Below are 27034 nucleotides of genomic sequence, written 5' to 3'. Positions count from 1 at the left end.
ACCTGGGAGGCAGGTTTAAGCCCATTTTACAGATGAGGAGACAGAGGTGAAGTGAAGCCTTAAGGAATGCTATAGATAGAGGTTACCCAGATTTTACTCAAGCATTTTTAATATTTGGTTTTTAAAAAAAAATTATTTAAGGCAATGGGGTTAAGTGACTCGCCCAAGGCCACATGGCTAGGTAATTATTAAGTGTCTGAGGTCGAATTTGAACTCAGGTCCTCTTGACTCCAGGGCCACTGCTCTATCTATTGTGTCACCTAGCTGCCCTCCAAGCATTTTTAAAACCTCTTCAGCTACTCTCGGGGAAATGATGGGCAGATGTAGACTAGAGTACAAGGATGGCCAGATACAAGGAGCTGATGATGGGACAAAGCCAGTGTGGTAAGGGGTCACCAGTGGGGTGCCCAAGGGATCTGTGCTTGGTGCTAGATTGTTTAACACTGTTATAAATGTCTTGGATGAAGCATGGATGATACCAAGCAGGGGGAGCTAACTTTGGATGGCTGAGGAAGACCCCAGATGATTTTGACAGGCACTGACTGAATTGAATAAGATGAACAGCGATGAACATAAGGGCTTTCTCTTCAGTTCAGTAATCACTTTCCCAAATGAATGGGGGCGGGTGTCTGGTTGGGGACAATTTTTTAGGTTAACATGCATATTTAATGATATTTCTTGAAGTGAAGAATGAGACTAACATGGAGGGGCCCAGGCTCCTCTAGATAAGAGGTGGTCTGAAAAAGACCAGGGTGGCAGGGGAGGTGCCGGCCTGGAGTGCCCACTTGAGATGTTCAGTGGTGTGTTCAGATCCTCTAAATGAGGAAGTGAACTTGGTGGTTTCCAGAAGTTGGGAGATGAGAGTCCTCCCTACTGTGCCTCAGTTAGACCTCAGAGGGAGGAGGTTGCTCCATGCCAAGCATTCTGGCTAAGCTGGAAGGTCCAGGGTGGGGTCTGTTGGAAAGGACCAGGGCTGCTGAGGATGGTGGAGAGAAGACTGAGGGTTGGCTCTCTCCTCTCTCTCTCTCTCTCTCTCTCTCTCTCTCTCTCTCTCTCTCTCTCTCTCTCTCTTTTTAGATTTTGCAAGGCAATGGGGTTAAGTGGCTTGCCAAAGGCCACACAGCTAGGTAATTATTAAGTGTCTGAGGCCGGATTTGAACTCAGGTACTCCTGACTCCAAGGCCAGTGCTCTATCCACTGCACCACCTAGCCGCCCCTGAGGGTTGGCTCTCTTAAAGGATCTGAGGAGCTGGCATGTGGAGCACAGATCGGCCTGGCTCTTCTAGGCTCCTAGGGTAGAACCAGGAACATTGTGTGTGTGGGGGGGGGTGCAGGGAGGAGGAACAAAGAGAGACTTTTAGACTTATTAATAGATAAACCTGCCTCACACTTCAAATTGTCCATCAACTTGTAGTTGGTCTCAGGGATGGCGGCTTCCCTTCAATGGGGGTCTTTAAGCAGCCAGCGGATTTCCCTTGTTGGGTATGGCTTGAGCCAGATGGTTCCATTCTCATGTGGTAGGATTCTGAATTGAACCATAACTCAGCCCCAAACCTACACAAAGGAACTAGAAAGTCATTTTTAGTGGGAATGGAAAGGTGGGGTCCCAATGGTTTTGGGAATAGGAAAGGCCTCAGTTTCATCAACTGTAAAATGGGAGGTCCTTGGACTAGATGCTCTCTTAATATTAACATTCTGTGATTCCAGGTTTTCCAAGAATCCTCCCTGGCCCCCTTTCCTCACCAAAGAGTCTTTAGGTTAATGAGGACTTCTGTTAAAAAGACTGAGCCTGGCCAGAGGGCCCTTTCCTCAGCCAGCACAACCTAGTATGACCTACTTCTATCTGGTGGCTTTGTTCCCAGCTCCTTGGGGGAATGGGAATTCTGCTGAAGAAACTTGAGTTAGATCTCCAGTGAGTGAGGGCAGTACTCTGCCCCCTCACCTTACACAAGCCCACCCAAATACTTATGAGCTCCCTCCCTTTTCTGAGGTGGGGCAGGTGGCTCAGTGGTCAGAGGGCTGGGCCTGGAATCAGGAAGACTCTTTGTGAGTTCAAATTCGGTCTCAGCTGCCTACTTGGTGGGGGGCTCTGGTCAAGTCCTTTCACCCTGTTTGCCTTGGTTTGTGCATCTGTAAAATGTCCTAGAGAAGAAAATGCTTCAGGATCTTTTCCAAGAAAACCCCATAGAGGGTCATGAAGAGTCAGACATGACTGAACAAACAAAAACAAAATTATACATAGGGAAATAGGTGCTGTTATTATCCTCATTTTACAACTGGGGAAATCGAGGTAAACAGTGGTTAAGTGACTTGCCCAGAGTCATGCAGCCAATCAGGTAGAGTTTGAACTTGGGTGTCCCCAAAATGGACCTTGATGGATGTCACGTGGCAGTTGCATGTTGCAGGGTGCTGTCTGTCCTATGGCAGTTGGGGTGGGGTGGTGGAAGAGACAGACAGACAGACACTCGGGCTTCAAGCCCGTCTCTGAGCCGAATCCCTTCAGACAAGTCTCTTTCTCCCTGTGAACCTCAGTCTTCTCATCTGCTAAATGGAGATCATCGTGGCTTTCTCTTCCAATGAGGCTCAGAGGGGTTGCATCTGCAGCTCCTGTGAACATCAGTTGTTCAATCATTATGGCCCCGGAGCATGAAGGGAGGGGCTGGAGTCTTGTGGACGAGAACAGGGTGAGGTGGGTTGAAGGGTGGGCAAACCAGGTGCCATCCTTCCCTGGCTCCTGTGGTCCCCTGCCTCGTGGCCCCTGGGCCCCCCCCACCGCCTTCGGGTCCCTGAGCACCCCCCCCCCCCGCCTCAGAGGACATTTCTCCCTTCTCTGGATTCTTGATGTCTCTTGGTTGCTTGCATCTTCTATTCCTGACTCAGAGTCCTGACTCGGGGGCAGTCCAACAGGACCCTGACTCCCAGACGGACTCAGTGCCCTTGACTGCCCTTGCCTGCTGCCCTGTGGCTCCCCCATGGAAGCCTGGGGTTGCCTGTCCATGATGAAGCTTGGGTGGTCTGGTAGTCGTTGCAGTAGAATCTTAGGGGCCTGGGTCTGGGTTCCAGATCCTCATCTGGCAGGGGGGAGGGAGGTGGGACCCAGGGTCTAGCAGAAAGCTCTGCCTGTTGAAGGCTAGAGGTTTTAAAAATAGCAGTACTAGCGTGTTGGGTGTGTGTGTGTGTGTGTGTGTGTGTGTGTGCTGGGGGCGAAGAGGGGGTGTCCAAGCCCAGGCATGGGCCATTTGCCACTTAGGGAAGAGGACAGGGAGGCTCAATGGGAGGCTTTCCTGGCCCTGGTGGGGGGCCTGGGCCTGGGGCTGGCATTTTCTGGTGGGGCCTGAGCTGGCTAGGAGGTTTGGAAGGTGCTGGCAGCCCCAGGCAGCCCTTGGGTAGAAAGGAAAAGGCCCATCTTGTGTTTGCAAGCTTCCTGATGTCACAGAGGAGCATTGTGTGGAGGCACCGGACAAATGGGCCCTTTGAGCAAAGTCTCTGCTGCCCTGAGCTCTTCTGGGAGGAGCTGCCCCCAGGAGGAGGTGCCCCAAGAGCCCTGGCCAGGGCCACAGGATGGCAGTGTGCTGGTAAAGAGGTGGCGCCTGGGCCCTGGCTTGCCCAGTTGGGCCTTGGAGGGTCTCCTTGAGAGATGGTGGGGTGAGTGAAGCTAGGAGCAGACCCCTGAGCCCCCCCTTCCATACTATGTCTGAGCTTAGAGAGGGTCAACCCCCCACCCCACCCCATGAGAGCCTGGGGGCTCAAGGAAGGTAGGGCAGCCCGCCCTGCCAGAGAGTGGGTGGGCCCCTGCCTCTGCCCTTCTCCCTGGTCAGCAGCAGTGACTACTCCAAGGTCTCATGCATTTGACCCCCCCCCCCCCAGGCACCTCTAGATGTTCACGTATATGGCAGAAATAACAATGGTTGGGCCTGATGAGGCCTGGATGGTCCTCAAGGTCAGATAGCCCCAGATACCATAATTCCATGTTTCTGGCAGCTGGGAAGGGATGTGCCACCTGGGACTGGGCCTCAGCCATAGCAGTCTTGGAGATCTTGGAATCAAATCCTGGCTTAGATACTTCAAAGAATTTCCTCATCCCTAAAGTGAGGGCGGTGGCCCCCTCTTAGATCCCAGCTCTCCACCTAAATCTCTTCAAAGCTTCTCCTCCCGCTTCCCAAAGAAAGCAGCCACTCTTCCCTTCCCTCCCATAATGTGATTAATTGCCAAGCCTTGGATGCTCCTCCCAAGGCAGTTGTCCCCACCCTGGGTGTTGGCCCCTGCCCCCTCCTGCCAGGCCAGAGATACAAGGGAGACCCTGACCTTAGGGAGCTCAGGAGAGAAGAGTCCTAAATGGGTGACCGTGGAGGGGAGGCCCCAGGCTGCTGGGATCCTTGCGTGTGTCCCGCTTGTGTCTGAGGGGCCGGGGAACAAAGATTCTCTTGGTCCTGGGTGTCTTAAGAGAGCAGAACCAGGAGCAATAAGGGAGGCTGCAAAGTGGCAGATTTAGACTTGGGGTCAAGAAGAGCCTTTCCCAGGTGCTGCCTGTGGAGGGCGTGGGTCACCTCCCCTGTTTCTGGCACCTGGGAAAGTCTCGTGAAGGAGGTGATGCTTGAAATAAAGAGAGGGGACATGCCACCTGGGCCTAGGGCTCAGCCAGAGCAAAGTCATGGAGATGAGAGATGGGGTGTCTTGAGTGAGAGGGGGCCCAAGAAGGCCAGCATGGCTGGACCCTAGAGAAGGGGGTGGGACAAGGCCCCAAAGGGCCAGGTTGTAAAAAGGTTTTAAGTGCCAGAGAACGGTCTTATTTTTCCTAGGGGACCAGTGAAAAACTTTGTTGAGGGCGAGCTAAAGGAAAATCTTAGTCAGCCAGCTGGGTGGGCTCCTGGAGGCCAGGAGCCTGACAGAAGGCCCCAGAAACCTTCTAGGGCACAGCTGAGGAGTGGGCTGGCCCTATGAGCAGGCAGACAGACAGACAGACAGACAGGAGAGAGGGTCTAGATGGATGCCAAGATGCAGCCATCAATGCCACACAGGAGGCAGGTTTAACCTGAGGTTGTAAATCTGGGGCAGTGGAAAGATGGCATTGCCCTCAACAGAAAGAGGCAAGTTTGGAGAAGCTAATAAATGTAGATGTCCATAGTAGAGAAACTCAAGGGGTTTGGGGAGGCACTGATGATAGGGGCACCAAGAAAGGCAGAAGGTGGTGTTTGAGCTACATCTTGAAGGAAGAGAGAGGTGAGGGCACAGAGTATTCCAGGACAAAGGTTGGCCAAGATGAATGCAGAGTCAGACATGGAGGAAAGGAGAGGAGATCTGGAGGGATCAGAGGGAAGGAAACCAGAAGGGTAGGTTGAGGCCAAGTAGGGGAGTGGCATGGTCAAGTCGGTACTAAGTAAAATCACCAGCAGTAGTTTGGAGGGTGGAGAGGAGGCAAGGAGATCTAGTGGGAGGCAGTAATGGAGGCTAGAGGTAATGAGGACTGGGTCACAGGTAAGAGCTCTATGAATGGAGATCCAAGAAATGGGATGGAGGAACAAAGGGCAAGGTGTGGCCACTGCTTGGGCATGGAGTGGTTCTGGGACATCTGTCCCACTTGAAGTGATGGGGGTGAAGCTCCAGTGGGAGTTGGGACAAGGGTCATATGTTCAGAGATGGTGCTTAAGCCTCCGGGAGCTGACGATGTTATCTGGAGACAGTGTGGAAGGAGGCCAGGGGAACTCAAGGTCTCAGCCTTGGGGAACACCTGCAGCTACAGGTCAGGTTTGGGAGATGAATCAGCAGAGGAGAGGAAAGGGAGCACTCAAGTCAGGTGGGAGGAGAACCTGGAGGGAGTCCTGCAAACCCAGAGGGGAGATGGTCAGCAGGGAGCAAAAGTGACCGGCCGAGGTGGAGAAAAGAACAGCAGATTTAGTGACGGAGAAATCATGAGGGGCTTGGGCAGGGGGCTTGAAAAGTGGAAGGAAGGAGGGAGTGAAAGGTTGAAAATTTGAAAATTTGTGGGTGGGGGAAGAGGGAGGGGAGAGAGAGAGAGAGAGAGAGAGAGAGAGAGAGAGAGAGAGAGAGAGAGAGAGAGAGAATGTGAACTTGAAGGTTGCAGGCCCTGGGATTGGTCTGGGCAAGGAGAAGAGCCATCTCTCAACAGATTCTGTAGGAAAGGAGAACGGGGATGGTGTTGGGGAGTAGTGAGATGAAGATGATGGGGAGGAGAGAGAAAACTTGTGTCCCATGTTCTCAGTTTTCTCAATCAAGTAAGAGGTGAGGTCCTCCACTGAGAAAGCATAGGGTGGGATATTTGAGGAAGAAGAGGTTTGGAATGACCTCTACAGAGAGTACAAGAGGGAATTGGAGAGGAATCCAAGGTTGCCTTGCTGCGGTGAGGGCCCAGCTGAGCTGAGAGAAGGTTTATTGGTTATGTGTCTTTAGTCACTTCATTGGGAGCTCATGAAGAGGAGATAGACAGTCAATGGGAACAATCCTAGACTGAGATTTGGAGAGAGAAGAGTAACTCCAGGCTAAGGAGTGGAGGGATTCCGGAGCAGAATGTGTAGAACTTAAACGGCCGGCGATTCTCTGGATGGGTGCTCAATGGGAGCCAGCTGGGTTGTAGGGCAGCCAATAAAGCTGATGGCTACCATTTTAGGCTGCAGTAGAAGAGGCAGGTGAGAACTCCTCTGGGTTCTGTCCTGGGCAAACTTCCCTAGCTGGAGTGGGTCCAGCCCTGGAGAGAGGAGGACTGCGGTGTCCCCAGGAGGGTCCCTAGTCCTTGCCCTGTGAGGATTGGATTGCTTGGCTTGGAGAAGCCTTGAGAGGCCCTTGGTAGCAGACTTCAGGTATTTGAGGGTTTGGTTGGGGGCGGGGATTCCACTTCTCTTTCTTAGTCTTAGGGGGCAGAATTCTGGGGAGGAGGTCAAGAAGACCCCATTCCTGGAAATCTTCCCTATTGGTCTTGTTCCCAGAGTGGAAGAGGCTGTTTGAGAGGTGAGGGGAGTAAGAGCTCCTGGTCCAGGGTGGGCAGCCTTGGGCAGGGAAGGGTTGACCTGCAAAGCCTCTCAGGCGCCTTCTGGCTCTGCCTTTCCCAAGGTGCAGGGGTCTGCAGCCAGGAAGGAGCCAGGCTTCTGAGTAAGGTGTGACTGCCATGGGGACAGTGGGCAGCACCAGCCTGGAAGAAATTCAAGGAAGGAACTAGAGGGTGCCCATCCCTGGAAGAGGTGAGGTGTGAGTGAGGAAGGTCCTCTCTTTGCCATTCTGAGTTTTCTAGCCCACTTCTCCCTCTTCTCTTTCCTTTCTCGAGGACCTTCTGAACAGACTTTTTAGGCCAGAATGTCCAAGGGCAGCTTCTTAGAACTGAAGTCATTTTCATGTCAACCTGTGCTGCCTCTTTGTTGTCAGCAATAGAAAATTTCATTTTTAAACAAATTTTTTTTTTTTTTTTTTTTTTTTTTTTGCATCAGGCTACATAGGTGCTTGGTGGTCCGCTGGCTGTTTTTCAGTTGTATGTTCTAAGGTCCAGTTAGCATGGATCTTTAACCAGATGGCTCTGGGGTGGGTCCGTGTGAGCCTTAAGAGATGGTGAATTAACTGATTTTAGATATCTTCATTCTTTATGACTTTGAAAGACTTTTTAAAAACTTTTTTTCTGCTTCCTTTTAAAAAAAATATTATTGATCTCTTGGGTGATTTTCAAGAATTTTGCTCCTGGGTCAGTGTGGGGTTTGGTCTTTCTGTTTCTCATGTTTTGTCCTTTGTCCACTTCCTTCTTTGTGGGTGTGTCCAAAATTCTCCAGTGGATTGGGTCTAGAGGAAGTGATGATGGAACTCGGAGGCTGGAAGACTTGGAGTGTTGACTTACCTGAGTAGCAGGGGGTTGGAAGCCTTGGCTTTCCTCAGTGTTCCGGATCTAGTGTTTGATCTGAGGGCTGAGGCTGCCTGACTGGGGTGGGGGTGGGGGCAGGAGGGGAGGAGGGGAGCCTGGGACTGTTTTCATCCTTGGAGATGAATGGGGAGGCACTCTGGAGCCTGGGTGGCCACCCACTGAGCTCTCCTTGTATGGGCTGGTAGGGGAAGGGGGGAGAGAACTGATATTTAGTGGCTACCGACTAGATGTGGGGGGGGAGCACTATCCTGAGGGCTTCACAACAGGATATACTTGGACTTGGGACTCTCCTGTGCCAGCTGTGGGAGCAAGGAGCCCCCCACCCCGCCTCTGGGGACGGGTCAGGAACCTGGGCTCCCTTCCCTGGTTGCAGTTGTGGTCCGTGAAGACCCTGGAGATGGGGGGGCTCACTCTCACTGGGGAATGCCGGCAGTGAGCCGGTGGAGGGAGGCGCGCTTTGGGGTACCAGATCAAGTGAGTCCGCTAGTCTGTGACCTCTGAGGTCCAAAGGGACACTGCTCACTTGGTGGGGGGAGGCTCTGGAACCAATCAGAACGCCTTTGTCGAGTTCCTACTGTACGAATGTTGGCTGCCAAGGATGAAAGGAGCGCTACCTGCTCATTGGTCCGGGCAGGCTTGGAGGGCGTGTGGGTGGCCTGGGGGACTCATCCCTCCTGGGGAGACAGTGGGACTGCAGTGTCCCCAGGGCTGAGCAGAGGGACCCAGGGGAGACAGCAAGGCATCTTCTGCAGCGCCCACTCTGGAGGACGCCCTGGCACCCCTGGCACCACCAGCCCAGACCTCGGCCTCTGCTGCCCCTGGCCCCTTGCCCACTGGCCTGCGCAGCGGGACAGGGCTGGGCGCAGACGCACTCAGTGACCGCCAGGCTCCCCTCCAGCCGGGCTCCCCTCTAGCCGGCCCCTCTTGGACTTGGACTTGAATTTGGACCCTCTGCGGGAGGCCCCCCAAAGGGTGAGTCTGGGAGAGAACCGAGGGGGGGGAGTGCGGTGTCTGCGGCTCCTCCTCTTCCTCTCCTCCCCTTTCTCCTCTTCTGCCCTCCTTTCTCCTTCCTTTCCTCCTTGCTCGTTCCCTTTCCTCCTGCTTCAGCTTTCTTGCCCTTCTTTTCTCTTTCATTTTCTTTCTCTCCTTTCTCCTCTTCTCCCCTTGTCCTCTGGTTTCTCTTCTTTTTCCCTCCTTCCCTGCTCCCCTCCCTGTCCCCTTCTCTCTCTCCCTCTCCCTCCTTCCTTCCCTTCTCTCTCTCCTTCCCCCCTCTCTCCCTCCTTCCCTTCTCTCCCCCTCTCTCTCCCTCTCCCTTCTTCCTTCCCTTCTCTCTCTCCTTCCTTCCCTTCTCTCTCCCTCCTTCCTTCCCTTCTCTCTCCCTCCTTCCTTCCCTTCTCTCCCTCTCTCCCTCCTTCCTTCCCTTCTCTCTCTCTCCTCCCCCCTCTCTCCCTCCTTCCTTCCCTTCTCTCTCCCTCCTTCCTCTCTCTCTCTCTCTCTCTCTCTCTCTCTCTCTCTCTCTCTCCTTCCTCCCTCCTTCCCTTCTCTCCCCCTCTCTCTCCCTCTCCCTTCTTCCTTCCCTTCTCTCTCTCCTTCCTTCCCTTCTCTCTCCCTCCTTCCTTCCCTTCTCTCTCCCTCCTTCCTTCCCTTCTCTCCCTCTCTCCCTCCTTCCTTCCCTTCTCTCTCTCTCCTCCCCCCTCTCTCCCTCCTTCCTTCCCTTCTCTCTCCCTCCTTCCTCTCCTCTCTCTCTCTCTCTCTCTCTCTCTCTCTCTCTCTCTCTCTCTCTCTCCTTCCTCCTTCCTTCCCTTCTCTCTCTCTCCCCTCCTTCCTCCCCTTCTCTATCTCCCTCCTTCCTTCTTCCCTTCTCTCTCCCTCTCCCTCCTTCCTTCCCTTCTCTCTCTCTCCCTCCTTCCCTTCTCTCCTCTCCCTCCTTCCCTTCTCTCCCCCTCCCCTCCTTCCTTCCTTTCTCCCCTTCTCTCTCTCCCCCTCCCCTCCTTCCTTCCCTTCTCTCTCCCTCCTTCCTTCCTTCCTTCCCTTCTCTCTCTCCCCCTCCCCTCCTTCCTTCCCTTCTCTCTCTCCCCCTCTCCCTCCTTCCTTCCCTTCTCTCTCTCCCCCTCCCCTCCTTCCTTCCCTTCTCTCTCCCTCCTTCCTTCCCTTCTCTCTCTCCCCCTCCCCTCCTTCCTTCCCTTCTCTCTCCCTCCTTCCTTCCCTTCTCTCTCTCCCCCTCCCCTCCTTCCTTTCCTTCTCTCTCCCTCCTTCCTTCCTTCCCTTCTCTCTCTCCCCCTCCCCTCCTCCCTTCCCTTCTCTCTCTCCCCCTCCCCTCCTTCCTTCCTTTCTCCCTCTCTCCCTCCTTCCTTCCCTTCTCTCTCTCCCCCTCCCCTCCTTCCTTCCCTTCTCTCTCCCTCCTTCCTTCCTTCCCTTCTCTCTCCCTCCTTCCTTCCTTCCCTTCTCTCTCCCCCTCCCCTCCTTCCTTCCCTTCTCTCACTCCCCCTCCCCTCCTTCCTTCCTTTCTCCCTCTCTCCCTCCTTCCTTCCCTTCTCTCTCTCCCCCTCCCCTCCTTCCTTCCCTTCTCTCTCCCTCCCCTCCTTCCTTCCCTTCTCTCTCCCTCCTTCCTTCCTTCCCTTCTCTCTCCCTCCTTCGTTCCTTCCCTTCTCTCTCTCCCCCTCCCCTCCTTCCTTCCCTTCTCTCTCTCCCCCTCCCCTCCTTCCTTCCCTTCTCTCTCTCCCCCCTCCCCTCCTTCCTTCCCTTCTCTCTCTCCCCCTCCCCTCCTTCCTTCCCTTCTCTCTCCCCCTCCCCTCCTTCCTTCCCTTCTCTCTCTCCCCCTCCCCTCCTTCCTTCCCTTCTCTCTCCCTTCTTCCTTCCTTCCTTCCTTCCCTTCTCTCTCTCCCCCTCCCCTCCCCTCCTTCCTTCCCTTCTCTCTCCCATTCCCCCTCCTGAGGAGCAGGTAGGCTCACAATCTCTGCATCTGGAGCACAGTGACTGGCCCAGCCTGGAGGAGTCGCTTCTTGCCCTGGCTTCCCTTCCCTTCTCTGCCCCTGCTTGGCTCTAGGGCTGGGGCTCAGAGGCTCTGTCCCCTGACCTGAGCGGGGGCCCAGAAATAGGGCTCAGCAGAGGTGGGGGGACTGGAAGAAGGGAGCTGTTGGATGGGGGCAGCAGGCTGATGTAGACAGTGAGCCTCCTGAGCCTTAGGATGCTGCAGAAAGAGAGGAGCTGGATTCAAATCCTCCCACTTGTGCCTGAGTCACCTTGGGCAAATCTCAGGAACTACAAAGTGAGGTGGCTGCTGGGATCCCCCACCTCTGCCTCCCTGATCCTTGAGAATGCAGGGCCCAGAGGGCACTGCCAGGCCAGGGGCTGGTGCTGGGGGTGGGCAAGGAGGGAACCAGCTATCAAGCTCTCAGGACCCCAGGAAACAGCCTATGGGTCTGGCCTCTCTTGAAAGGGAACAAAGTGTTTCCTGACCTGAAAAAAGCCAAGCTTCAAAGCTTCTTCCAGGAAGAACTCACAAGGGGTGGGGGCAGTCTGAGTTGGGGGTGGGGTGGGGGATGGCACCTTGGGAAGGATGGCCTATTTTCCAATAGCCTGAGGGGTCAGACTCCAAAAGGATCCGCAGGTCATCTTTGCCAGCACCTTCATCTTACACTGGAGGAGACTGAGGAAGTCCCCAGGGGGTAGCCCTTGGCCAAGGTCACCCACCTACTAAGCAGGAAGCAGGAGAGGAAGGGTTTCATGCAGTTCTGTCTGATCCCCTTCAGTTTTAGAGGCCTCAGCCAGCTTATTTGTACAAAGCTGGGGTCCTTGCCCTAGTCAGCTGCCTGGGGGAGGGAGGAGAACCTGGGGGAGGGATGCTCTTCAGGAGCTGCTAGAAAGTATCCCTGAAGGGTTGTTCTCTTCCTTTCTCCTCTTCCCTTCCTCTTCCTTTCTTCTCTTCCTTCTCTTTTCTCCTTACTCTCCCCCTTTCTCCTCCTCCAATTTCTTCTTTTTCCTTTTTTCTCCCGTCTTCTTCCTCTTTCCTCCCCCTTTTCTTCTCTCTCCCCTTTTCCCTCTTCTTCCCTTCTCCTCTCCTCCCCTTCCTCCCCTTTGCCTCCCTTGTCTTCTTCTCCCCTTCCTCTTTCTCCCCTCTCCTTCCCCCCTTTTCCTTTCTTCTTCCCCTCCTCCTCTCCTCCCCTTCTTCTCCCCTCCTCTTTTTCTCCCCTCTCCTCTTCTTCCCCCCCTTTTCCTCCTTTCTTCTTCCCTTTCTTCCTCCTCTTCTTCCAACACTAGCAACAATTGAACCTCTGTCCCAGATGTCACCACCACTTTTTCTACTTCTCCATCTGGTCTCACAGAGACCAGACAGGATTTGGATACTGGTCTTCCTTTGACCCCCCCCCCCCCATTCCACCCCCTCCTCTACAACCTACAGTGCCAGTCAAAACAGGTAACATACCTTCTGCCCCTGTCTCCTTGGCCCAGTAGAAAAGATCACAACCCATCCAGTCAAAGGGCCTGTATTCAAATCCTGTCCCTTTTGCTCCAGGCCTGTGTGACCTTGGGCGGGCCCTGACCCGGTGTCTTGTGGGTGTTGGAGCTGTCCTGGCTGCAGGTGGCCCCTGAGCATCCCTGCAGCCCCTCTGGTCCTTCTTCCCGGGTCTCCCTTGGGGGTCATGTCTACACCCCCTCACTGCCTGGGCCTAGAGAGCTTCCCTGGGCAGTCCAGATGCAGTGCCCTCATTCTACCCTCTGCCCACAGTGGTGCCCCCTCCCTCATAGGCAGTTGTGACCTTGCTGAAAAATGGGATTTATCAGGAGAAGGCATCACACCCAGGGGCAGGGCCCAGCCAAGGTGAGGACCCCTCCTCACACTGTGTTTTACCTTTCTAAACTGTGCAGTCCCTTGTCAGGGACAAACGCAAAATGTCGGACCTGGGTGATGGGTTCTGTACAATTCAATTTAAGCTTTGTGTCCCCTCCATGTCTCAGGGGAGGACACGGGAGGCCAGCCACCTCTGAGAAGCTGTTTTCTCATCTGTAAAATGAGGCCCGACCAGGTGGCCCGGGTGGGGTTGCTTTGGCCTTGGGGCCCTGCCTGTCCTCAAGGGGTTTGTCTTCTGCCTCAGAACTTTCCCTGGGGTTGACTCAGTGGGAGCTGCTATTATCATGGAACTTCCACATTGGAGTGGTTTGGGCTGAGGCCACAGTAGGCAGAGGGCATAGGGTGCTGAGAAGGGAGGTTCTGCGTGGGCAGCCCCCAGCCCGCTGATGGTGGCTCTCCCTTCCTCAGTTTGCCCAGAGCACACCCACTTTGCCCACCCACATCCATTACTCCTTGCCTTTTATTAAGCCCTTCTGGGGGTGTGTCTAATCCCTCCCCCTTAGATGAGCATTTTCTTGGGGTAACAGCTGGTCCTACTGTCCTTCTTAGGCAGTGCTGCCCACTAGATACCTTTGGTCTTGGAGTCATAAAGACCTGTGCTCGAATGCCGCCTTTGATGTGTTCATTGTGTGACCACTGCAAGGCAGTGGTGTTAAGTGACTTGCCCAAAGTCACTAAGTATTAAGTGTCTGAGGATGGATATGAACTTGAGTTCTCCTGCCTCCAGGGCTTTGCTCTAACAACTGCATTACCTAGCTGTCCCAGGAAGAAGCATTTATTAAGTGACTACTGTGTATTTAGTATTCTGCTAAGGGCTTTACAGCCACCTTGGAGGCAGGTGCCAACATTACTCCCATTTTACAGTTGAGATAACTGAGGCAGCTTTCCCTCCTGCTCACAGAACTAAGGGAGTTCTGAGGCTGCATTTGAACTCTGCTCCTGACTTCAGACCCAGCTCTCTGTGTGCATTATGGTGCCACCTAGTGGCCTTTATGAGGAAGGTGCTTCACCTGAGCCTCAGTTTTCATCTATAAAATGGGGATAATGATTAGTGAGGTACACCCGACTCATCCAGAATGTTAGGGCTCAATCAGTACTGCTGGGGTGATGTGAACGGCCCACCTGAAGGAAAATTCTTTTTTTATTTTTTAAAACCCAAACCAAGCAAATAGAAATGATCCCATAGAAGAAGGAATCAAAAATAGAAAAGTGGTTACCCTTTCTTGAGTCCAATTAGATATTTGAAGGAAATTAGTATTGTTTTGTTTGTTTTGCAAGACAATGGGGTTAAATGAAATGCCCAAGGTCACATGTTTAGCTGAGGTCAAATTTGAACTCAGGTCCTCCCGATTCCAGGGCCAGTGCTTTATCCACTGTGCCACCTAGGTGGCCTCTAGACTAGATATTTTGCCTGGGGAAAGATTATACCCCCTTTTACCAACCTGCCCCTCCAATAGTCTGTGTGCTGTGTTACCTGGAAACCGCTTCTGCCCCTGTCTCCTGCCACCATCCCCATGCTTTCTGAAAACTTAGGGACAGAAGCTGTCTTCACTACCACCACTGGTCTTAGCAGTATAGTTGCTAACCCCCTCACCTTCCATCTCCTTTTTTTTTCCCATTAAAGATTTTATTTATTTTGAGTTTTACAATTTTTCCCCTAATCTTACTTCCCTCCCCCCCCCCCAGAAGGCAATTTGTCAGTCTTTTTGTCTCCTTTTTCTTACTTATATATTATCTTTTTTTTCTTGGTTTTTGCAAGGCAGTAGGATTAAGTGGCTTGCCCAAAGTCACACAGTTAGGTAATTATTAAGTGTCTGAGGTCGGATTTGAACTCAGGTCCTCCTGACTCCAGCGCCACTGCCCCACCTATATATTATTTCAAAGCTTGCCAAGTGTCCCACCTTCTTTGAGGCACAGATGTGAGGAAGGGGTTACTGGTGTCTTCATTATATAGTTGTACCCCAGAGAGGCTAAATGACTTGGTCAGGGTCACACAGTCAGCAGATGTTGGGGGTCAGCAGGCTAAAGGTGCAGACAAGCTAACCAACCAGGGGGGATTTGGATCCTGGTCTTCCTTTGACCCTCCCCTGCATTCCACCCCCTCGACCACAACCTACAGTGCTAGTCAAAATCTTTTTAGCTTGGGATTTATATTGGAACTTGTCTGCTAGGAGCCTTGTCTTCAGGAATCTCCCAGGGTCGCCTCCAGTCATGACAAGATGGCACCTCCATAGGGCCAGTCACCTTTACCCTCAACTTCTTTGTCGGGGCAGTCAGTTATTATGTGTTTTAAATGTGGCAGGTTGAGAGAGAGAGAGAGAGAGAGAGAGAGAGAGAGACATACATATGGGTAGAGATGGAGGGAGAGACAGACAGAGATGGGCAGAGACTCTTGAAATTGGGCTGGAAAGCATGCCAGCTGGAATCCAATATATCATCCTTATTTTACAGATGAGGACACTAGAAACTGAGTTCCAGAGAGATGAAATGATTTCCCCTCCCAGAAGTTGGGTTGGAAGAAGGCACCAAGGCTGTCTGTATGTTGGCAGAAGTCTATGTTGTTGAAAGAGCCCGGGGTTCCCATACCATGTTTCTGGGGAGTCTGTTTCCTGGACTTCTCATCTGTTTCTTCTTCCTGTCCGGGTAGTCTGTAGTGTGTTCCTACCATAATATCGATTCTCCTAGTTGAATAGCACCTAGATATCTTTTTGAACCAGTCAGAGGTGAGACCTGGAAGTGAGCAACATCTAGAATCTTACTGAGTCAAGTTTTTTACTTCACGGAGACTTGGTTTTCCCTTCTATAAAATGGAGATGGGGAGGTAAAAATTGTTTGGGCAAAATTCCTAGAGAATCAAGTCTCAGTCCCTGACACCTGCAGACTGTGGGATCCTGGGCAAAATCCCTCTGTGCTATAAGTCAATGCTATAAGACTAAATAAGTGGTGTTTTGGGAGAAGTATACTCACCTTGGACTTTTGGTACCAGTGACATTATAGGTCTGGATCTATCTCCCAAGTGGGAAACACTTACCTCAGGGGTTTTTATGAGTGTTCAATGATGTGTATAGTCTATTGTCTAGTGCAGTCTATTATTATTTATTATTATTAATTGTGATTGGTGTTAGAACTGAGGATCCTTTTCCTTTTGTCATGGAGATCTGAAATTAAATTTCTTGCTTCCAGTAGAAAACTAGAGTGGAAGATAGGGGTATTACTGATTTATATCAGTAATCTCATTTTGTTTCCTTGATTTTAAGGGAAGGTATAGGTCCTGAGTTCAAATTCCAACCTTAACCTCTCTGGAACCTCCTCTCTACAATGAGAAGATAGGTGACCCTTGAAAGGATTTTGTTGGCTTGAGAGCTGAGATCCTGGGGTCTTGAAACATTGGCATTGTCCCATGGGTTGTTGTGTTATTACCTTGAAGGTTTCTTACCATGAGGCTTGAAGTGTTCACTTTTTCCAGTTTTGCCAAGAGAAGTTAGTGAATCTCTAATGTGGGAGGGCCACCTGCCCACTCGAAATCAAGTCAAGTCACCAATCATTTATTAGTCACCTACCATGTGCTATTCCCTGTCCCAAGCACCAGGAATTCAAAGAAATTGGAAAGGCAGGTGCTGCCCTTGAGCAGCTCACAGTCCAATAGTGAGAACTTGAGGATTTGCAATTCTCTGTCTGGAAGTCTCCCTAGGGGCAGGGTGGAAAATGGGGATTTAGATCTGAAGTTTTTCATCATTAATCCCTGACCTTCAAGGAATAGTGAGTAGAATTGTACCAAGGTCCTTATTTCAAGTCTGCTTTTGCCTTCTGAATTATTCAAGTCCCTACTAAGTGGCTCATCCCCATGGCTTACCATTTGAAAACACATTAAACCCTCTCTGATGCTTTGTTTTCTCCTGAGTCACATGGATGATAGTTAGTAATTAGGTTTAGGAAATTGGAAAAGAGGCAGGCTCATTTGGATTTGTTTCTTGGGGGTAGAAGGCATATGGCTCTCCCCAGCTGGGTCTACCTGTTCTGTTTGCCCCTGGGCAGGCTGTGGTAACTCAGGAGTGTGAGCACCAGGTTTGAGGTGGAGTTATGAAACCAGGGTGGTGTGGTCTGGTGTGATGAGGACCTCCCAGTTTGACTGCCCAGGGCTATGAGTTGTGGTTAGATAACCCCTGGACTTTGATGTGGCCCAAATGTTGGGAAGCCAGTTGAAGCTGGGAGCTGGCTGCCAGATACAAGCAGGGCAACCTGGTCTGGTTCCTCCTCACTCCCCCCGCCCCCCAAATAAAAAGTGAGGACTCAAAAATAGCACCTTTAGAGATGGTTCTGTCCCTGTAGGAGTGAGGAAGGACATGCTCACTATCCATGGGGGTTGTCGGACAGTGAATAAGCATTGAATGAATGCCCACTGTGTGCCAGGGAACCAAAAAGTATTTCTGAGTAGGATTAGAGTTTAAACTTTTGGAAATTTCTGTTCATGATACTCATGACCATACAGATTTTTATAGATACGTCTGTGTGTGTCTAACTATATGTGTGTTTGTATATAGAGGTATATATATATATGTGCATATTTTTAACATTCATTAAAATTTTTTTTAGTTTTGAATGTTCTCCCTCCTGCTTATCCTACCCTCACTCAGTGAGAAGACAAGAAATGTGATAACAATTATACATACAAAACTATGAAAGCATTTCTATATTATCTATGTTGCAAAGAAAAAAGAAAAATAAAGTGAGAATATTATGTTTCAATCTGGATTCAGACTCCATTGATTCTTTCTCTGGAAGTGGATAGCATTTTTCATCATGGGTCTTTTGGAATTGGATTGGATGAGAATAGCTAATCACTCACAGTTGACTTATACAATATTGCTGTTAATGCACACATTTTTCTTCAGCTTGATTCACTTCATTTTGTATCAGTTCATATAGCTCTTCCCAGGTTTTTCTAAAACCATTCCCTTCATTTTTTTTAAATAGAAAAACGGTATTCCATCAAAATTATGGACTACAACTTCTTCAGCCATTCTCCAATTCTTATCACACATACACACACACAAAGTAGATAAAAATACTTATATACATACAGGTCCTTTTCCTTTTTTTCTTTGACTTCCTTGAGTATAGTTTTTATAGCTGGGCATAGTTCCAAATTGCTCTTCCAGAATGATTAGATATAATTGCAACTCTATTTACAATGCATTATTAGTGTTCTAATTTTCCCACATTTTCTCCAACATTTATCATTTCCGTTTTTGTCATAATTAGATGTGAGGTGGTGTCTCAGAGTTCTTTTAATTCATATTACTCTAATCAATAGTGATTTAGAGCATTTTTTCCATAGGTCTGCAGATAGTTTTGATTTGTTATTTTGAAAATTGCCTATTCATGACCTTTGACTGTCAATTGGAGAGTGACTCATATTCTTATAAATTTGATTTAGTTTTCCATATGTTTGAGAAATGCAGCCTTTATCAGAGAAGCTTACTGTAAAGATTTCCTCCCAGTTTTCTACTTTCTCTCTAATCTTGGCTGCATTGGTTTTGTTTGTCCAAACCTTTTTAATTTGACATAATCAAAATTATATATTTTATATCCCATAATCCTCTCTTCTTTGGTCATAAATTCTTTCCTTATTCATATGCCTGACAGGTAAATTATTCCATTCTCCCTTAACTTGCTCATGATACCATCCTTTATGTCTAAGCCATGTATGGATTTTGACCATATTTTGGTTTTTGGTATGGGATGATGATCTATGCCTTGTGTCTGTCAGATTGCTTTCCAGGTATCCTAGAAATTCTTGTTCAGATAGATACAATCTTTGAGTTTATTAAATATTAGATTACTACAGTAACTGATTATTTTCTGTTGTATACTCAATCTATTCCATTGATTCACCACTCTTATTTCTTAGTCACTACCAGATTGTTTTAATGATTATTACTCTGTAATATAGTTTGAGATCTTTGGCTGCCTTCTTTTACTTTATCATTCTTTCCCTTTTTATCTTGACCTTTTTTTCTTCCAGATGAATTTTGCTATTATTTTCCTAGCTCTGTAAAATAATATTTTAATAGTTTGATTGGGATAGTACTGAATAAGCAACTTTGGGTAAAATTATCATTTTATTATATTGGCTTGGCCTCCCTATGAATGATTGATATTTTTCCAGTTATTTAGGTTTGCCTTTATTTGTGTGAAGTGTTTTGTTATTGTGTTCATGTGGTTCTTGGATTTGTCTTGGCAGGTAGTCTCCTAAGGATATTCTATTATTTACAGTTAATTTAAGTGGAATTTTTTTTGCTATCTCTTGTTTTGGGGCCTTTGGGGGGGCTTTGTTTGGTAACATATAGAAATGTTGCTATTGTATGTGGGTTTATTTTATATCCTGCAATTTTGCTAAAGTTGTTAATTGTTTCAACTATTTTTAGTTGATTCTCTAAGTATATTAATCTTGTCTGCAAAGAATAATGATTTTGTTTCCCTGATGCCTATTCTAATTCCTTCAGTTTTTTTATTGCTATAGCTAACATTTGTAGCATAATAATGAATAATAATGGTATTAATGGGTATCTTGTTTCACCCCTGATCTTATTGAGAAGGCGTCTGTCTACTTATCCCCATTATACTTAATATTTGCTGGTGGTTTTAGATAGATTCAACATATCATTTTTTTAGTTTTGTTTTTTTTGGCAAGGCAATGGGGCTAAGTGACTTGCCCAAGGTCACACAACTAGGTAATTAGTGTCTGAGTTCAAATTTCAACTTAGGACCTCCTGACTCCAGGGCGGGTGCTCTCTTCACTGAACCACCTAGTTGTCCCTCAATATATCATTTTAAGGAAATTTATTTCCTCCCATTTATTTCTTGGCTTTCTAGTGGTTCGTTTTTTATTTTTGTGGTTGTTAATGTTGCTTGTTTGTTTGGTGAGATAATCTGGGGATAAATGATTTACCCAGGGTCACACAGCTAGAAAGTGTCAAATGTCCCAGGATAGGGACATTTAATAGGAATGAATATTGTATTTTGTCAAAAGTTTTCCTGCATCTATTGAGACACATTTGATTTTCATTAATTTTGTTATTGATATGGTCAATTATGCTGATAGGTTTCCTAATATTGAACCAGTTCTATTCCTGATATAAATCCCACTTGATCATAATATATGATCTTTGTGCTGTATTCTATTGCTGTAACCTCCTTGAGAGTATTTTATTTATATTTTTTAGATTAATATTTATTGGAGTAATTGGTCTATAGTATTCCTTTTCTGCTTTTACTCTTTCTTATTTTGGTTATCAGCATCAAATTCATAAAAATAATTTGGTAGGATTCCTTTGTGCTTATTTTTCCGAATATATTTTTTAAATATTTATAGAATTCACTTCTGTGAATCCTTCTGATTCAAGGGATTTTTTTTCTTAGTTCATTGATAATTTTAATTTCTTTTTTCTAAGATAGGGTTATTTAAGTATTTCCTCTAATGTTAATCTGAGAAATTAGTATTTTAGTAAATATTCAACCATTTCACTTAGATTATCAGATTTATTGGCATATATTATATAAAATATTTCTTAGTATTTGCTTTAATTTCCTCTTTATTGGTGGTAAATTCACCCTTTTCATTTTTGAACATTAATTTATTTTTCTTCTTTTTAAAAATCAAATTAAACAATGATTAATCTGTTTTATTGTTTTTTCCTCCATAAAGCCAGCTTCTAGTTTTATTTATTAGTTCAATTTTCTTTACTTTCAATTTTATGAAATCCATTTATTTTTAGTATTTTTAATTTGATATAAAGTGGGGTTTTAATTTGTTCTTTCTTGTTTTTAAAATTGCATGCCTAATTCAGTGATTTGTTCTTTCTCTCTTTTATTGATGTACATTTAGGGTTATACATTTTACCCTAAGTAGTAGTATCCCACTGCATCCCACAAAGACTTTATATAGTCTTATTGTTATCATTCTCTTTAATGAAATGTTTTATTGTTTCTATGATTTGCTATTTGACCCACTTATTCTTTAGGATTATATTATTTAGCTTCCAATTAATTTTCAGTCTGTTTCCACTTCTCTTGATTGACTATAATTTCTATTGCATTATGATCTTAAAAGATTCATTTATTATTTGACTTTCTGCATTGGTTTGTGATTTAATATTCTGATTTTATACTCTAATATATGATCAAGTTTTATGAAGGTGCTATATATATAACTGAGAAAAATGTATACTCCTTTTTTTTTCTATTTGTTTTCTCTAGAGATCTATCATATTGAACTTTTTAAAAAATTCTTTTTTTCTTCCTAATTTCTCTCTTATTTATATTAGTAATGGTTAGATTTATCTAGTTCTGAGAGGGGAAAGTTTTGTTTCCCCACTAGTGTAGTTTTACTCTTTCCTCCCATAAATTATTTAACTTTTCCTTTAAGAATTTGGATACAATGCATATATGTTTAATATTGGGAAGCCAGGTTGGCCCAGTGGATGGAATACTGGGCCTAAAGTCAGGAAGACCTGAATTCAAAATTAGATTTAGATATTTACTAGCTCTGTGACCCAGGACAGGTCACTTAATCTTGTTTACCTCGGTTTCCTCATCTATAAAATGAGCTAGAGAAGGAAATAGCAAACCATTTCAGTGTCTTTGCCAAGAAAATCCCAACTGGGGTCACAAAGAGTTGAATACAACTGAAAATAACTAAACATCAGTAATGTTTAGTATTGACATTCATGTATTATCTTTTAGCAAAATGTAGTTTCCTTCCTTATCTCTTCTGATTAGGTCTATTTTTGTTTTTGCTTTGTCAAGATCATGATTGCTACCCCTGCCCGCCCCCCCCCCCCTTTTTTTAACCTTAGCTGTGTGTCACTCTATTTTAATGTGTCTCTTGTAAATAATATGTTGTAGGATTCTGTTTTTTTTTTTTTGACTCATTCTACTCTCACCTTCCATTTTATGGGCCAGTTCATCCCATTCATATTCACAGTTATGATTACTAACAATTTATTTCTCTCCATCCTATCCCCCCCATTTATCTTTCTCCTCTCTCTCTTTACCTCTGCTTATCTCAAAAGTTTGATTGCTTCTGACCACCGCCTCCCTTAATCTGCCCTCCCTTCTGCCATCATAATCATCTCCTCCTCTGTCCTTCCTTCTCCCATGATCAAATCTTGCTTGATCCAGGATGTCCTGGGTGTCCTTGTTTCTTTGCTCCTGCTTGTGCCCAGATGTGGATCAATCTGAAACATTCTGTAATAATGCCCTCAGGGGCCCTGGTTTACCTGGAGACATTTATTGGGGACAATGACCTCATCAAGATACCTTGCTTTCCCAGCTCTTCCCTTACTGAGGGTCAGCATGAGCACTGGCAAGTTTTGGGACCTCCTTTCAGGAGAGCTGTGGACTGGGTGGGGGGTTCCTATCTTCTTGAAGACATGTTCCTCAGACATCAGGCCTAGCCCTTGTTGCCCTGGCATGACAAGGTCCCACCTTGTTCCCCAGAGGCATGTGTGGCTTGTCTCAGATTCCTGGAGATGAAGGGCTGGGCCAGCTGACGGCGCTGATAAGGTGTGTTCTCTCTAACCGTGAGCCCAGTTGTACTGACAGCAGGCCCTTGACTGGAGGGGATGTGTCTAGGGGAGCGTTCTCCCTTCTTGAGGCCTCTTTGTGGGGGAGGGTGGTGGTCCTTCTGTAAAAAGAGAACACCCATCAACTTGGCACCTGCTGTGTGCTGAGTTTCAGCCTTTTGCCAGCAGTGGTAGGATACAGGTCTTCCTCTTCAGAAGCTCAGCTGGTTTGAGGAAGGAGTGGGGAAGATGTGGGACTAGTTACCAGCAGAATGAAGGAGAAGGAGGTCACTGCAGAATCTTCCCAGAAAAGTGGAACAGAGCCTTTCCCTGTCTCAGGCAGGTGTGGTCACCTTCCTTGGCCTCATTTTCCCACCTTGGCATCTCCTGAGGTCCCTGGCAGCTCCAGATCTTGACTCTGCTGATGCTGGGATGGAGCTTTGGGGACAGCTGAGCAGCTGGGGTAGGAGCCAGGCCCTGGTCCAGGGCAGGGATGGAGGGGGAGATACAACATAATGAGGTTACTGATCCTATTGTGGACAATGCCTGGGGTAGAGGGAGCAGAGAAGGACAGCCACCGGCTGCTTCTGGAGCCTTCCCTGCCTTTTATTGGGATGAGGACCCACTGGTTTACCTGGGCTCCCGAGTCCTCCGACATCTTGCCCTAGCATTTATCATTTATTGACATCTCATTCCCTAACAGATAGGTGCAAGGTGACAGTAATGCATAGAATATTGGGCCTGAAGACCCAAGTTCAAATTCAACCTCAGACACTATTAGCTGGGTGACCCTGGGTTAATCACTTCACCTCTGTCTGCTTCAGTCTCCAATGTAAAATGAGTATAATCCTAGCATCTGCCTTCCAGGGAGCTGTGAGAATTAAATGTGTAACAGATGTGATATAGTGAATGTTCAGGCCATAACAATAGCCAGCACTTATAAAGTCCTTGAAGGTTTTTACAAAGTGCCTTACAAAGATGATCTCGACTGAGCCTAGGGTCTGAGTCAGACCCCTCCAATCCTCTCGTTTCACAGGAGAGGAAATGAAAGCCTTGGGTGCTAGGGTGGTCTAAGGTCACCTGCAGGCAGGATTTGAATCCAGGGCTGGTGTTCTTGCCCCAAACTGGCTCTCTGGAGGTCTTCTGGGAGGGCCTGGAAGCAGTCTGGAAGGTGCTGTGTTCTGCAGCAGTCTGTATACTCCACAGGAAACCTCTAAGTGACCTGGGCCGGCCCCCTGGCTGCAGGGTGATCCAGGTCAGGAGGCATGTCTTTGGGGAGGGAAGGGGGCATTGTGGCCACCTCCTCGGGGACTCTTCCCTGGCTCGGTGCCATCCCCACAGCACTGAGCTCATGTAGGACCTCTGTGGATGCTGACTTGGATTCAGCCCAGCCTCAGCCTTCCTTGGGGAGGCCTTGGCGGTCCTCGGGGGTACCTCTGCTCTGGTGCAGGCTGCACCCACAGCGGCACGGGACCCGGGAAGGGGGTGGGTCCGGAACTTGATAGTAGAGTCTTAGGTGAGAGAGTTTTTGTTTCCAAGTCTGGATCTCCAATGGGCAAGCATTGTCAAGTGGGGATGAGTAATTCTTAGACATTTCATTTATACTGAGGACTCTATTTATTTTAGGAAACAAGGTGTGCTTCCCTTCCTGGTGAACGTCAGACAAAGACATGGCCTGCACGTCCTGTGATGGAAGCCTTCTCACTGAGCTGCAGACAAGTTGGATTTTACACCGTTTAAGACCCTGATTTTTCTTCACTTTCCTCCTGGAGGGGTTAGGTATCGAACCAACTGAAAGATTAATCCAGAATGAACAATCAGAATTCAGAGGAGAAGGCACTAGAGGGCTCCCAGCCGTCCTTATTTCAAAGGGATAAACGTGGGAACTACATGGCCCTTGAAGGACCCTCAGCCTTCCTTCACACCCACTGGGACCCCCAGGCCACTCAGGAAACTTGTCTGCATGTGCTGGGGGCTGATGGAGAAAGAATTTCCTCAACCAATTCATGTACCAAGGGACTTGCTGGGGACGAGGGTGTCTATTGGGAGGCAGCGATGTGCGGCGAGGCCCCTAGGGGGTCCTGGGGGAGTGACAAGATGGGTCTGTTGGAACCAGAATTTCAGTGTAACAGTGCCCAGGCTCTGAGGGGTCGGCCCTTAGTGCCTGGAGAGTGGAGATATGACTGCGGAGATGCTAATGGGACGGCAGACTGCGTGTCTCTCAGCCTGGAAGAAGGGTGGCAAATGAAGGACAAAGGCCAGGGTGTCATGGCAGCATCTGCCGCACCTCCTGCCCTGAGAAGCCTGCCTCAGCCTGGGCTCCCTTGTGGGCAAGTTACGGCCACCCTGCCCTGTTCTGAGGTGGGTGTAGGAGGCATGGATTCCCCTAGCCAGGGTTCAGAGATGCCCCTGGAGACCCCTTGCCAGGATCCTTTGGAGGTCTCCAATGTCGAGGGTCAGCTTCTATCCAACACGGCCATTGCAGATGCTGAGAGCTTACAGTCTTCAGAGAAGATGCCTGGGGCTCTCACCAACAGCTTTGAGCAGGAAATAACCAGAGCAGAGGAGCCCCCAGCCCCAGGGCCAGGTTGGGAAGGGTTCAATGGTTCATTGATGTCTCTGGCAGAAAAGACTTTTGACTTCTACAAAGACCAATCGAAAGGTGAGCCCACATCACAGACTATGTGTGGCCCAGGCATGCCACCATTCCAGTGCCCTCCGGAGGCTGAATGTCCTGGGGACGGGTTGCCTTTCAAAGACCCTGCAGAACAGCCGTGCCAGCCGGGAGATTCACTGAGTGAGATGACCTCTCCAGACAACACCGTAGGCACCGGAAAGCAGTCCGTGGCAGCCCTGCTGGCAAACGGTCATCTGCCAGGCTGTGAGGTGGCCTCAAGGTCGGGGCCCATGTCACAGATGATGGAGAGTGTTCCTGGCCCAAGCGAGGCTGATTTTCTACTACCAGCTATCCCAGCATGCCCCAATGAGACCTTTTCCATCTCCCCTCCCAAGAAAGCAAAGGAGAAACTATCAGAAACAGATAAAAGCACTCAGGAGGCAGTCAAGTCTGCCAGGAAACTGGCCCCCATCAAGGGGACCTTGGGCAAAGTCCTGGGAAAGCCAGCCACCAAGCCAGGGACCCCAGTGGGAAGCAGCCTCCACAAAACAGAGAAGATCAGCTTTCCCAGGCCCAACTTCAAGAATGTCAAAGCCAAAGTCATCTCTCGGGCAGTGCTGCAGCCCCGGGAGCCAGCGGTGGCGGCGCCAGCGCCCAGGCTGCCCCCCGGGCCCCCACCGGCAGAGCCTCCCGCCAACAGTGTGCCAAGAAAAACTGAGAGGAAGGGCCCTTCTGCCAAGGCAGAAGTCCTCCCCACCAAGAGCCACAGGCAGCACCTACTCAAGCTGCTCAGCAGCCAGGTTGTGCAAGTCACAACGCATTCCAGGAGCGCTTCCCACGAGACACCAAAAGCCAGCCACGGAGGAGGCCCCCGAGCCAGTCTGGCCAAGGCAGGGCGCCTGTTGGGGTCTGGGGCTGGAGCTATGGGGCCCCACAAGGGTGCAGCGGTCCCTGGTAGCGCCATGAGAACAGCAGAGCCTGCTCTGCCAGGGCCTCGGACTCCCTCCTCCAATGGAGCCATCCCAGAGAGGCCAGAGAATGAGGATGGGGATGTGGTGGTGCCCCTGGATGTCCAGGAAGGGCAGAAGGAGGTGGTGACCGCCCCGTTGGCATGCAGTACTCCCATGGTGAGTGGGATGTGGGGAGTGGCATGGGTCTCAACAGTTACCCTCACAGGTGGGAAGATGGCGTGATTTCTAAATGGAGGGGGATTTGGGTGGGTGGGGGGGTTCTGTTAGCTAGCCAGTAAAGTGTTGGACTTGGAGCCAGGAAGACCTGAGTTCCAATCCTCACATCTCCCACCTGCCCTCTTGGAGCTCGATTTCCTCATCTGTAAAATGGGGGCAGGAAGGTCAGTGTTACCTGCCTCCAAAGGGTGGTTATGAGGTGTAAGTGCTCTCATGCGTCTACTTGCTTTGCAAACTTGGATGAGCTGTAGACATGTAGGTGGTTAATGAAAACAGTTTCCTTCCTACAGACTTTGGGTGCCCCCCCCCCACAGGTTGCCATCTCCATTTAGGCCACAGGTGCATGGGATGGTGGACCTGGAAGGGACCAATGGACTCGGGGGTGTGGGTGGCCAGGAGCTCAGTGGAGGCTGACCTCCTGCCATCTGGCACCTGTTTATAGGTATCTACTTAAGTCTCATGCTCGACAGGGAGGGCAGGGAGAATGAAGTTGTGACTTGGGCTGTGCCAGCCTCTGTTGGCCCTGGAGAGGATTCGGTGGCCACAGCCTCTTCCAGTGAGCTGGAAGTCGGCCTCCCGGGAGGAGAGAGCTTGTCCGAGCTTGGGAGCTGGGCCTCCGCAACATGATTAAAGCCCAGATTTTTGCCAGACTGAGGAAGGCAAATAGGAACAGGAAGAACAGTCCTTTACTGTGTGAGCAACCCCACCCCTGGGATGAGAAACTGAGGCAATCAGGGTGAAGTGACTTGCCTAGGGTCACACAGTTAATAGGTACCTGAGGTGGGATTTGAGCTTGGATCTTCCTGATTCAGATTCCAAACAGGTCATTATCTTTGTCCATTCCCCAATTTCCTCACTTCTGTTGAAGGTTCTACAATTTTTCTGGGTCTCCTGGTTTGTCATCTTGAGTAGTCCCCACTCCCCTCTGCCCCTCCAGTCACTCTATATAAAGTG

At 48.9% G+C, this 27034-nt stretch overlaps 1 protein-coding gene across 6 annotated transcripts in view; it reads left to right on the top strand.

Moving 5' to 3' along the window:
* Positions 1–27034, top strand: part of MTUS1 (microtubule associated scaffold protein 1) — a 126123-nt gene that overhangs the window by 19967 nt on the left and 79122 nt on the right. For 3 of the 6 annotated variants that reach the window (XM_074228195.1, XM_074228193.1, XM_074228198.1), the window contains exon 2: positions 23903–26020. In XM_074228195.1, coding sequence (XP_074084296.1) covers positions 24086–26020 — 1935 coding nt within the window. In that variant the 5' untranslated portion in view covers positions 23903–24085. Of the gene's footprint in view, positions 1–3494; positions 3646–7065; positions 7194–8695; positions 8831–23902; positions 26021–27034 lie in introns of those variants that run through there. The other 3 variants (XM_074228197.1, XM_074228194.1, XM_074228192.1) reach the window with 3 other exon arrangements.

This window comes from Macrotis lagotis, chromosome 3, assembly GCF_037893015.1.
Source record: "Macrotis lagotis isolate mMagLag1 chromosome 3, bilby.v1.9.chrom.fasta, whole genome shotgun sequence".
Taxonomy (NCBI): Eukaryota; Metazoa; Chordata; class Mammalia; order Peramelemorphia; family Peramelidae; genus Macrotis; species Macrotis lagotis.
Note: the sequence above shows the minus strand (reverse complement) of the source record. Positions and strands in the feature narration are given on the sequence as shown.